The 13,631-nt window shown below is 60.8% G+C and overlaps 1 protein-coding gene across 1 annotated transcript in view; it reads right to left on the bottom strand.

The window, feature by feature from the left end:
* The window catches only part of LOC146542015 (sarcoplasmic/endoplasmic reticulum calcium ATPase 1), a gene marked incomplete at its 5' end in the record, with an annotated part of 33,569 nt that overhangs the window by 4,683 nt on the left and 15,255 nt on the right, over positions 1-13,631 (bottom strand). The window contains 4 exons of the mRNA XM_085215076.1: positions 3,280-3,397; positions 5,680-5,813; positions 9,163-9,248; positions 12,920-13,122. Coding sequence (XP_085071202.1) covers positions 3,280-3,397; positions 5,680-5,813; positions 9,163-9,248; positions 12,920-13,122 — 541 coding nt within the window. The remainder of the gene's footprint in view (positions 1-3,279; positions 3,398-5,679; positions 5,814-9,162; positions 9,249-12,919; positions 13,123-13,631) is intronic.

Genomic DNA, 13,631 nt, shown 5'->3' with positions numbered 1-13,631 from the left:
GTGACCCCGTACCGGAAGCGGATCCACGTATAGGATGACGAAGTGCAGGGACATGGAGAGGCCCCAAATCCCCCCCTCCAGACCCCATATCCACCCCATACCCCTGTGACCCCATGACCTCGTGACCCCATGACCTCGTGACCCCATGACCCCGCGACCCCGTACCTGCAGCGGATCCACGTATAGGATGACGAAGTGCAGGGACATGGAGAGGCCCCAAATCCCCCCTTCCTGTCCCCATATCCCCCTTCTGACCCCATAACCCCGTGACCCCATGGCCTCGTGACCCCATGACCCCGTGACCCCATGACCTCTTGACCCCGTGACCCCGTGACCCCGTACCGGCAGCGGATCCACGTATAGGATGACGAAGTGCAGGGACATGGAGAGGCTCCATATCCCCCCTTCCTGACCCCATATCCACCCCATACCCCCGTGACCCCATGACCTCGTGACCCCATGACCTCGTGACCCCATGACCTCGTGACCCCGTGACCCCGTGACCCCGTACCGGCAGCAGATCCACGTATAGGATGACGAAGTGCAGGGACACGGAGAGGCCCCATATCCCCCCTCCAGACCCCATATCCACCCCATACCCCCGTGACCCCATGACCTCGTGACCCCATGACCTCGTGACCTCATGACCTCTTGACCCCGTGACCCCGTGACCCCGTACCGGCAGCGGATCCACGTATAGGATGACGAAGTGCAGGGACATGGAGAGGCTCCATATCCCCCCTTCCTGACCCCATATCCACCCCATACCCCCGTGACCCCATGACCTCGTGACCCCATGACCTCGTGACCCCATGACCTCGTGACCCCGTGACCCCGTGACCCCGTACCGGCAGCGGATCCACGTATAGGATGACGAAGTGCAGGGACATGGAGAGGCCCCATATCCCCCCCTCCAGACCCCATATCCACCCCATACCCCCGTGACCCCATGACCTCGTGACCCCATGACCTCGTGACCTCATGACCTCTTGACCCCGTGACCCCGTGACCCCGTACCGGCAGCGGATCCACGTATAGGATGACGAAGTGCAGGGACATGGAGAGGCTCCATATCCCCCCTTCCTGACCCCATATCCACCCCATAGTACCCCCGTGACCCCATGACCTCGTGACCCCATGACCTCGTGACCCCGTGACCCCGTGACCCCGTACCGGCAGCGGATCCACGTATAGGATGACGAAGTGCAGGGACATGGAGAGGCCCCATATCCCCCCCTCCAGACCCCATATCCACCCCATACCCCCGTGACCCCATGACCTCGTGACCCCATGACCTCGTGACCCCATGACCTCGTGACCCCGTGACCCCGTGACCCCGTACCGGCAGCAGATCCACGTATAGGATGACGAAGTGCAGGGACACGGAGAGGCCCCATATCCCCCCCTCCAGACCCCATATCCACCCCATACCCCCGTGACCCCATGACCTCGTGACCCCATGACCTCGTGACCTCATGACCCCGTGACCCCGTGACCCCATGACCCTGTGACCCCCTGACCTCATGACCCCGTGACCCCATGACCCCACAGATAACCCCATGCCCCCCGTTGACCCCGGGACCCTGTGATGTCATCACCTCATGACCCCACTGACCCCGTGACCCCGTGACCTCGTGACCCCGTACCGGCAGCGGATCCACGTATAGGATGACGAAGTGCAGGGACATGGAGAGGCCCCATATCCCCCCCTCCAGACCCCATATCCCCCCCTCTGACCCCATAACCTCTTGACCCCATGACCCCGTGACCCCGTGACCCCGTGACCCCGTGACCCCGTACCGGCAGCGGATCCACGTATAGGATGACGAAGTGCAGGGACACGGAGAGGCCCCATATCCCCCCCTCCAGACCCCATATCCACCCCATACCCCCGTGACCCCATGACCTCGTGACCCCATGACCCCGTGACCCCATGACCTCGTGACCCCGTGACCCCGTGACCCCGTATCGGCAGCGGATCCACGTATAGGATGACGAAGTGCAGGGACATGGAGAGGCCCCATATCCCCCCCTCCAGACCCCATATCCCCCCCTCTGACCCCATAACCTCTTGACCCCATGACCCCGTGACCCCATGACCTCGTGACCCCGTGACCCTGTGACCCCGTGACCCCGTGACCCCGTACCGGAAGCGGATCCATGTATAGGATGACGAAGTGCAGGGACGTGGAGAGGCTCCATATCCCCCCTTCCTGACCCCATATCCCCCTTCTGACCCCATAACCCCGTGACCCCATGACCTCGTGACCCCATGACCCCGTGACCCCGTGACCCCGTGACCCCGTGACCCCGTACCGGAAGCGGATCCATGTATAGGATGACGAAGTGCAGGGACACGGAGAGGCCCCATATCCCCCCCTCCAGACCCCATATCCCCCTTCTGACCCTACAACCCCGTGACCCCATGACCTCGTGACCCCATGACCCCGTGACCCCGTGACCCCGTGACCCCGTGACCCCGTACCGGAAGCGGATCCATGTATAGGATGACGAAGTGCAGGGACACGGAGAGGCCCCATATCCCCCCCTCCAGACCCCATATCCCCCTTCTGACCCTACAACCCCGTGACCCCATGACCTCGTGACCCCATGACCCCTGACCCCGTGACCCCATGACCCCGTACCGGCAGCGGATCCACGTATAGGATGACGAAGTGCAGGGACACGGAGAGGCCCCATATCCCCCCCTCCAGACCCCATATCCACCCCATACCCCCGTGACCCCATGACCTCGTGACCCCATGACCTCGTGACCTCATGACCCCGTGACCCCGTGACCCCATGACCCTGTGACCCCCTGACCTCGTGACTCCATGACCCCACAGATAACCCCATGCCCCCCGTTGACCCCGGGACCCTGTGATGTCATCACCTCATGACCCCACTGACCCCGTGACCCCGTGACCTCGTGACCCCGTGACCCCGTGACCCCGTACCGGAAGCAGATCCACGTAAAGGATGACGAAGTGCAGGGACATGGAGAGGCCCCATATCCCCCCCTCCAGACCCCATATCCCCCCTCTGACCCCATACCCCCGTGACCCCATGACCCCCTGACCCCATGACCTCTTGACCCCGTGACCCCGTGACCCCGTACCGGCAGCGGATCCACGTAAAGGATGACGAAGTGCTTGGACATGGAGAGGCTCCATATCCCCCCTTCCTGACCCCATATCCCCCTTCTGACCCCATACCCCCGTGACCCCATGACCCCGTGACCCCATGACCCCGTGACCCCATGACCCCGTGACCCCGTACCGGCAGCGGATCCACGTATAGGATGACGAAGTGCAGGGACATGGAGAGGCAGATGGATCCCACCAGCCAGATGTTCACCCACGGCGGCATCCGCACCAGGGACTGGTTTTCGGATAGGCTGCGGTGGGAGGGGGGGGGGAAACGGCGTCACCCCATAGGGCACAGCGACCCCATAGGGCATCGGTGACCCCATAGAGCATCATGGGGAACACAGGGACCCCATAGGGAACGCTGTGACCCCATAGGGCCTCAATGACCCCATAAAGCCCCATAGGGAACACAGTGACCCCATAGGGAACACCCTGACCCCATAGGGCCTCGGTGACCCCATAAAGCCCCATAGGGAACACAGTGACCCCATAGGGCCTCAATGACCCCATAGAGCCCCATAGGGAACATAGTGACCCCATAGGGAACGCTGTGACCCCATAGGGTCTCAACGACCCCATAAAGCCTCATAGGGAACACAGTGACCCCATAAGGAACGCTGTGACCCCATAGGGAACACCATGACCCCATAGGGCCTCGGTGACCCCATAGAGCACCATAGGGAACACAGTGACCCCATAGGGAACGCTGTGACCCCATAGGGCCTCAATGACCCCATAAAGCCCCATAGGGAACACAGTGACCCCATAGGGCCTCGGTGACCCCATAGAGCCCCATAGGGAACACAGTGACCCCATAGGGAACACCCTGACCCCATAGGGCCTCAACGACCCCATAAAGCCCCATAGGGAATGCAGTGACCCCATAAGGAACGCTGTGACCCCATAGGGATCACCGTGACCCCATAGGGCCTCGGTGACCCCATAGAGCCCCATAGGGAACACAGTGACCCCATAGGGAACGCTGTGACCCCATAGGGCCTCAATGACCCCATAAAGCCCCATAGGGAACACAGTGACCCCATAGGGCCTCGGTGACCCCATAGAGCCCCATAGGGAACACAGTGACCCCATAGGGAACACCCTGACCCCATAGGGTCCCCATGGATCTCAATGGAACTCAGTGAGTCTCTATGGGATCTCTATGGGTCTCTGTGGGTCTCTATGGGTCTCTATGGGTCCCTATGGGTCTCTATGGGTCCCTGTGGGTCCCTATGGGTCTCTATGGGTCTCTATGGGTCTCTATGGGTCCCTATGGGTCTCTATGGGTCCCTGTGGGTCCCTATGGGTCTCTATGGGTCTCTATGGGTCTCTATGGGTCCCTATGGGTCTCTATGGGTCCCTGTGGGTCCCTATGGGTCTCTATGGGTCTCTATGGGTCTCTATGGGTCCCTATGGGTCTCTATGGGGCTCAATGGGTCCCTATGGGTCTCTATGGGTCTCTATGGGTCCCTATGGGTCTCTATGGGTCTGCATGGATCTCTATGGGTTCCCATGGATCTCAATGGAACTCAATGGGATCTCTATGGGTTCTGTATGGGATCTCTACGGGGCGGCTATGGGGCGGCTATGGGGCAGCTATGGGGTCCCTATGGGTCCCTATGGGTCTCTATGGGTCTCCATGAATCTCTATGGGTTCCCATGGATCTCAATGGAACTCAATGGGATCTCTACGGGTTCTGTATGGGATCTCTACGGGGCGGCTACGGGGCGGCTATGGGGCGGCTATGGGGCAGCTATGGGGTCTCTATGGGGTCTCTATGGGGTCTCTATGGGTCTCTATGGGGTCTCTATGGGTCTCTATGGGTCTCCATGGATGTCTATGGGTTCCCATGGATCTCAATGGAACTCAATGGGATCTCTATGGGTTCTGTATGGGATCTCTACGGGGCGGCTATGGGGCGGCTATGGGGCAGCTATGGGGCAGCTATGGGGTCTCTATGGTGTCTCTATGGGTCCCTATGGGTTCCTATGGGTCCCTATGGGTCTCTATGGGTCTCCATGGATGTCTATGGGTTCCCATGGATCTCAGTGGAACTCAATGGGATCTCTATGGGTTCTGTATGGGATCTCTATGGGGCGGCTACGGGGCGGCTATGGGGCGGCTACGGGGCAGGTTTGGGGTCCCTATGGGTCCTATGGGTCCCTATGAGTCCCTATGGGTCTCTATGGGTCTGCATGGATGTCTATGGGTTCCCATGGATCTCAATGGAACTCAATGGGATCTCTATGGGTTCTGTATGGGATCTCTATGGGGCGGCTACGGGGCGGCTACGGGGCAGCTATGGGGTCTCTATGGTGTCTCTATGGGTCCCTATGGGTCCCTATGGGTCCCTATGGGTCTCTATGGGTCTCCATGAATCTCTATGGATTCCCATGGATCTCAATGGAACTCAATGGGATCTCTATGGATTCTGTATGGGATCTCTACGGGGCGGCTACGGGGCGGCTATGGGGCGGCTATGGGGCGGCTATGGGGCGGCTATGGGGCGGCTAGGGGTCCGTGCGTTACCTGTTGAGGGCGTTGCACATCTCGATGGTGACGAGGACGGACAGAGCCATGGTCATCGGCACCGGGGACTCGAAGATGTCGCAGTCGATGCCCTCGAACTCGGCGCTGTGGTGGGTGCACTGCATGAAGTGCGTCTGTGGGGCGGGTATGGGGTCAGTTATGGGGTGATATGGGGTGGTATGGGGTCAGTTATGGGGTGATATGGGGTGGTATGGGGTGGTATGGGGTGGTATGGGGTGATATGGGGTGGTATGGGGTGGTATGGGGTCAGTTATGGGGTGGTTATGGGGTGTGCACTGCATGAAGTGCGTCTGTGGGGCGGGTATGGGGTCAGTTATGGGGTGATATGGGGTGGTATGGGGTGGTATGGGGTCAGTTATGGGGCGGTATGGGGTCAGTTATGGGGTGATATGGGGTGGTATGGGGTGGTATGGGGTGGTATGGGGTGATATGGGGTGGTATGGGGTGGTATGGGGTCAGTTATGGGGTGGTTATGGGGTGTGCACTGCATGAAGTGCGTCTGTGGGGCGGGTATGGGGTCAGTTATGGGGTGATATGGGGTGGTATGGGGTGGTATGGGGTCAGTTATGGGGCGGTATGGGGTCAGTTATGGGGTGATATGGGGTGGTATGGGGTGATATGGGGTGGTATGGGGTGGTATGGGGTGGTATGGGGTGTTATAGGGTCAGTTATGGGGTGGTTATGGGGTGTGCACTGCATGAAGTGCGTCTGTGGGGCGGGTATGGGGTCAGTTATGGGGTGATATGGGGTGTTATAGGGTCAGTTATGGGGTGTGCATTGCATGAAGTGTGTCTGTGGGGCGGTTATAGGGTCAGTTAATGGGGTGATATGGGGTCAGTTATGGGGTGGTATGGGGTCAGTTATGGGGTGATATGGGGTAAGTTATGGGGTGTGCACTGCATGAAGTGCGTCTGTGGGGCAGGTATGGGGTCAGTTATGGGGTGGTATGGGGTGGTATGGGGTGGTATGGGGTGGTATGGGGTCAGTTATGGGGTGATATGGGGTGGTATGGGGTGGTATGGGGTCAGTTATGGGGTGATATGGGGTGATATGGGGTGTTATAGGGTCAGTTATGGGGTGTGCACTGCATGAAGTGCGTCTGTGGGGCGGTAGGGGGTCAGTTATGGGGTGGTATGGGGTGTTATAGGGTCAGTTATGGGGTGTGCACTGCATGAAGTGCGTCTGTGGGGCGGGTATGGGGTCAGTTATGGGGTGGTATGGGGTGGTATGGGGTGTTATGGGGTGGTATGGGGTGATATGGGGTGGTATGGGGTCAGTTATGGGGTCAGTTATGGGGTGGTTATGGGGTGTGCACTGCATGAAGTGCGTCTGTGGGGCGGGTATGGGGTCAGTTATGGGGTGATATGGGGTGGTATGGGGTGGTATGGGGTCAGTTATGGGGCGGTATGGGGTCAGTTATGGGGTGGTATGGGGTGATTTGGGGTCAGCTATGTGGTCAGTTATGGGGCGGTATGGGGTCAGTTATGGGGTCAGTTATGGGGTGGTATGGGGTCAGTTATGGGGTCAGTTATGGGGTCAGCTATGGGGTCAGCTATGGGGTCAGTTATGGGGTCAGCTATGGGGTGGTATGGGGTCAGCTATGGGGTCAGTTATGGGTAGATGTTGGCCCCGTGACACCACAAATGAACCCATAACCCCTGTTGACCCCGTGACCCCACAGATGACCCCGTGACCCCTGTTGACCCCAGGACCCTGTGATGTCGTCACCCCATGACCCCACTGACCCCATGACCCCGTGACCCCATGACCCCATGACCCTATGACCCCATGACCCCACAGAAGACCCCATGACCCCCGTTGACCCCGGGACCCCTTGATGTCATCAGGCAATGACCCCACTGACCCCGTGACCCCACTCACCCCGTGACCCCACTGACCCTGTGACCCCATGACCCCGTGACCCCCTGACCCTGTGACCCTATGACCCCACAGATGACCCCGTGACCCACGTTGACCCCGGGACCCCGTGATGTCATCACCCCATGACCCCATTGACCCGTGACCCCACTCACCCTATGACCCTATGACCCCGTGGCCCTGTGACCCCATGACCCCATGACCCCACAGATGACCCCATAACCCCTGTTGACCCCAGGACCCCGTGATGTCATCAGGCAATGACCCCATGACCCCGTGACCCTGTGACCTCGGGACCCCATGACCCCATGACCCCATGACCCCCTGACCCCACAGAAGACCCCATGACCCCCGTTGACCCCGGGACCCCTTGATGTCATCAGGCAATGACCCCACTGACCCCGTGACCCCACTCACCCCGTGACCCCACTGACCCTGTGACCCCATGACCCCATGGCCCTGTGACCCCATGACCCCCTGACCCCACGGTTGACCCCGTGACCCCCATTGACCCCAGGACCCCGTGATGTCGTCAGGCAATGACCCCAGACCCGCTGACCCCATGACCCCGTGACGTCGAGACCCCATGACCCCACAGATGACCCTATGACCCCTGTTGACCCCAGGACCCCGTGATGTCATCAGGCAACGACCCCATTGACCCTGTGATCCCACTCACCCCATGACCCCATGACCCCATGACCCCTGTTGACCCCGGGACCCCATGATGTCATCACCCCATGACCCCACTGACCCGCTGACCCCATGACCCCATGACCGTGTGACCCTGTGACCCCGTGGCCCTGTGACCCCACGGTTGACCCTGTGACCCCTGTTGACCCCGGGACCCCGTGATGTCATCACCCCATGACCCCACTGACCCCGTGACCCCACTGACCCCATGACCCCGTGACCCCATAGACCCCGTGACCCTATGTCCCCACAGATGACCCCGTGACCCCCATTGACCCCAGGACCCCGTGATGTCGTCAGGCAATGACCCCAGACCCGCTGACCCCATGACCCCATGACCCCGTGACGTCGAGACCCCATGACCCCACAGATGACCCTATGACCCCTGTTGACCCCAGGACCCCGTGATGTCATCAGGCAACGACCCCATTGACCCTGTGATCCCACTCACCCCATGACCCCATGACCCCATGACCCCTGTTGACCCCGGGACCCCGTGATGTCATCACCCCATGACCCCACTGACCCGCTGACCCCATGACCCCATGACCGTGTGACCCTGTGACCCCGTGGCCCTGTGACCCCACGGTTGACCCTGTGATCCCTGTTGACCCCGGGACCCCGTGATGTCATCACCCCATGACCCCACTGACCCCGTGACCCCACTGACCCCGTGACCCCGTGACCCCCTGCCCCCGTGACTCATGACCCCACAGATGACCCCGTTGACCCCCGTTGACCCCCGGACCCCGTGATGTCGTCAGGCAATGACCCCAGACCCGCTGACCCCATGACCCCATGACCCCGTGACGTCGGGACCCCATGACCCCATGACCCCACAGATGACCCCGTGACCCCGTGACCCCGTGACCCCGTGACCCCGCAGCTCACCAGTTGGTGGTAGGTCAGACTGGGGCCGTCCTCAGCATAAAGGAACCACCAGGCAGCGGCGCCCACCGTGGCCGCCCCCACGTAACCTATAGGGCACAGCGTCTCAGCGACCCCATAGGGCCTCGGCGACCCCATAGGGCCCCACAGGGCACCCAGCGACCCCATAGGGCCCCACAGGGCACTCAGCGACCCCATAGGGCCCCACAGGGCACCCAGCGACCCCATAGGGCCCCATAGGGCCTCGGCGACCCCATAGGGCCACATAGGGCCACACTGACCTCATAGGGCCATATAGGGCACTCAGCGACCCCATAGGGTCTCAGTGACCCCGTAGGGCCCCACAGGGTACCCAGCGACCCCATAGGGCCCCACAGGGCACTCAGCGACCCCATAGGGCCCCACAGGGCACCCAGTGACCCCATAGGGCCACACTGACCCCATAGGGCCCCATAGGGCCTCACAGACCCCATAGGGCCCCATAGGGCACCCAGCGACCCCATAGGGCCACACTGACCCCATAGGGATCCAAAGGGCACCCAGCGACCCCATAGGGCCCCATAGGGCACCCAGCGACCCCATAGGGCCCCACAGGGCACCCAGCGACCCCATAGGGCCCCATAGGGCCTCGGCGACCCCATAGGGCCACATAGGGCCACACTGACCCCATAGGGCCCCATAGGGCACTCAGCGACCCCATAGGGTCTCAGTGACCCCGTAGGGCCCCACAGGGTACCCAGCGACCCCATAGGGCCCCATAGGGCACTCAGCGACCCCATAGGGCCCCACAGGGCACCCAGCGACCCCATAGGGCCCCATAGGGCCTCGGCGACCCCATAGGGCCACATAGGGCCACACTGACCCCATAGGGCCCCATAGGGCACTCAGCGACCCCATAGGGTCTCGGCGACCCCATAGGGCCCCACAGGGTACCCAGCGACCCCATAGGGCCCCACAGGGCACCCAGCAACCCCATAGGGCCTCGGCGACCCCATAGGTCCCCATAGGGCACCCAGCGACCCCATAGGGCCACACTGACCCCATAGGGCCCCACAGGGCACCCAGGGACCCAATAGGGCCACACTGACCCCATAGGGATCCAAAGGGCACTCAGCGACCCCATAGGGCCACACTGACCCCATAGGGCCCCATAGGGCACTCAGCGACCCCATAGAGCCTCAGCGACCCCATAGGGCCCCACAGGGCACCCAGCGACCCCATAGGGCCCCATAGGGCACTCAGTGACTCCATAGGGCCTCAGCGACCCCATAGGGCCACACTGACCCCATAGGGCCCCATATGACCCTACAGCTGACCCGATGACCCTACAGACAACCTGATGACCCCACAGCTGACCCGATGACCCTACAGCTGACCCGATGACCCCATAGGTGACCCAATGACCCCATAGAGGATCCAACAACCCTATAGCTGACCCGATGACCCTACAGACAACCTGATGACCCCATAGATGACCCGATGACCCTACAGCTGACCCGATGACCCCATAGCTTTCCCAATGACCCCATAGAGGATCCAACAACCCTACAGCTGACCCGATGACCCTACAGACAACCTGATGACCCCACAGCTGACCCGATGACCCTACAGACAGCCTGATGACCCCATAGACGACCCGATGACCCCACAGTTGACCCGATGACCCCATAGAGGATCCAACGACCCTACAAACAACCCGATGACCCCACAGCTGACCCGATGACCCTACAGACAACCCGATGACCCCACAGCTTTCCTGATGACCCCACAGCTGACCCGATGCCCCTACAGCTGACCTGATGACCCCACAGCTGACCTGATGACCCTACAGACAACCTGATGACCCCACAGCTTTCCTGATGACCCCACAGCTGACCCGATGACCCCACAGCTTTCCTGATGACCCCACAGCTGACCCGATGACCCCACAGCTTTCCTGATGACCCCACAGCTGACCCGATGACCCCAAGGTTGACCCGATGACCCCATAGGTGACCCATTGACACCATAGAGGATCCAACGACCCTACAGCTGACCTGATGACCCTACAAACAACCCGATGACCCCACAGCTGACCCGATGACCCTACAGACAACCTGATGACCCCACAGCTGACCCGATGACCCTACAGACAACCTGATGGCCCCATAGGTGACCCAATGACCCTACAGCTTTCCTGATGACCCCATAGGTGACCCAATGACCCCATAGGTGACCCATTGACCCCATAGAGGATCCAACGACCCTACAGCTGACCCGATGACCCTACAGACAACCCGATGACCCCATAGACGACTCGATGACCCCACAGCTGTCCTGATGACCCCATAGGTGACCCGATGACCCCACAGCTGACCCGATGACCCTACAGACAACCTGATGGCCCCATAGGTGACCCAATGACCCCATAGAGGATCCAACAACCCTACAGCTGACCCGATGACCCTACAGACAACCTGATGACCCCATAGATGACCCGATGACCCTACAGACAACCTGATGACCCCGTAGATGACCCGATGACCCCACAGTTGACCCGATGACCCCATAGAGGATCCAACCACCCTACAAACAACCCGATGACCCCACAGCTGACCCGATGACCCTACAGACAACCTGATGACCCCACAGCTTTCCTGATGACCCCACAGCTGACTCGATGATCCCAAGGTTGACCCGATGACCCCACAACTGACCCGATGACCCTACAGACAACCTGATGACCCCACAGCTTTCCTGATGACCCCACAGCTGACCCGATGACCCTACAGACAGCCTGATGACCCCATAGACGACCCGATGACCCCACAGTTGACCCGATGACCCCATAGAGGATCCAATGACCCTACAAACAACCCGATGACCCCACAGCTGACCCGATGACCCTACAGACAACCCGATGACCCTACAGACGACCCGATGACCCCACAGCTTTCCTGATGACCCCATAGGTGACCCGATGACCCTACAGACAACCTGATGACCCCATAGACGACCCAATGACCCCACAGTTGACCCGATGACCCCATAGAGGATCCAATGACCCTACAAACAACCCGATGACCCCACAGCTGACCCGATGACCCTACAGACGACCCGATGACCCCACAGCTTTCCTGATGACCCCATAGGTGACCCGATGACCCTACAGACAACCTGATGACCCCATAGACCACCTGATGACCCCACAGCTTTCCTGATGACCCCACAGCTGACCTGATGACCCTATAGACCACCCGATGACCCCACAGCTTTCCTGATGACCCCACAGCTGACCTGATGACCCCACAGACAACCTGATGACCCCATAGATGACCCGATGACCCTACAGACAACCTGATGGCCCCATAGGTGACCCAATGACCCCACAGCTTTCCTGATGACCCCACAGCTGACCCGATGACCCCAAGGTTGACCCGATGACCCCATAGGTGACCCGATGACCCTACAGACAACCTGATGACCCCATAGACGACCCAATGACCCCACAGCTTTCCTGATGACCCCATAGGTGACCCGATGACCCTACAGACAACCTGATGACCCCATAGACGACCCGATGACCCCATAGGTGACCCAATGACCCCATAGAGGATCCAACGACCCCACAGCTGACCCGATGACCCTACAGACAACCTGATGACCCCACAGCTGACCCGATGACCCTACAGACAACCTGATGACCCCACAGCTTTCCTGATGACCCCAAGGTTGACCCGATGACCCCATAGGTTGACCCCTTACCCCTCTCCCAACTCACCCCCGATGGCCAAATAGCGGAAGAAGAGCCAACCGCTGATCAGGGGCTCTTTGGGGCTTCGGGGGGGTTTGTCCATAATGTCCAAATCGGGGGGGTTGAAACCCAAAGCCGTGGCTGGGAGTCCATCGGTCACCAGATTGACCCACAGCAGCTGAACCGGGATCAGAGCCTCCGGCAGCCCCAGGGCGGCCGTCAGGAAGATGCTGGGGGGTGGGAGTGGGGGGGGGGAAGGGGGGGGAACGGGGGGGTGGGGGGGAAGGAAATGGGGAGAAATGGGGGGGGGTCGGGGGGTTGGGGGGGTGGGAAAGGGGAGGGAAGGGGGGAAAAGGGGGAAAAGGGGGGAATGGGGGGGGATGGGGGAGGTGGGGGAGGTGGGAAAGGGGAGGGAGGGGGGAGAAAGGGGGTAAAAAGGGGGGAATGAGGGGAGATGGGGGAGGTGGGGGGGTGGGGGGGTGGGAAAGGGGAGGGAGGGGGGAGAAAGGGGGTAAAAAGGGGGGAATGGGGGGGGATGGGGGAGGTGGGGGGAGATGGGGGGTGATGGGGGGGTGGGGGGGTGGGAAAGGGGAGGGAGGGGGGAGAAAGGGGGTAAAAATGGGGGAATGGGGGGAGATGGGGGAGGTGGGGGGAGATGGGGGGAGATGGGGGAGGTGGGGTGGGGGGGAAGGAAATGGGGAGAAATGGGGGGGGATCGGGGGGTTGGGGGGGTGGGAAA

Source organism: Meleagris gallopavo, unplaced genomic scaffold (genome assembly GCF_905368555.1).
Source record: "Meleagris gallopavo unplaced genomic scaffold, MGAL_WU_HG_1.1 scaffold_3, whole genome shotgun sequence".
In the NCBI taxonomy this organism is placed as follows: domain Eukaryota; kingdom Metazoa; phylum Chordata; class Aves; order Galliformes; family Phasianidae; genus Meleagris; species Meleagris gallopavo.
This window is presented reverse-complemented; position numbering and strand designations above follow the sequence as displayed.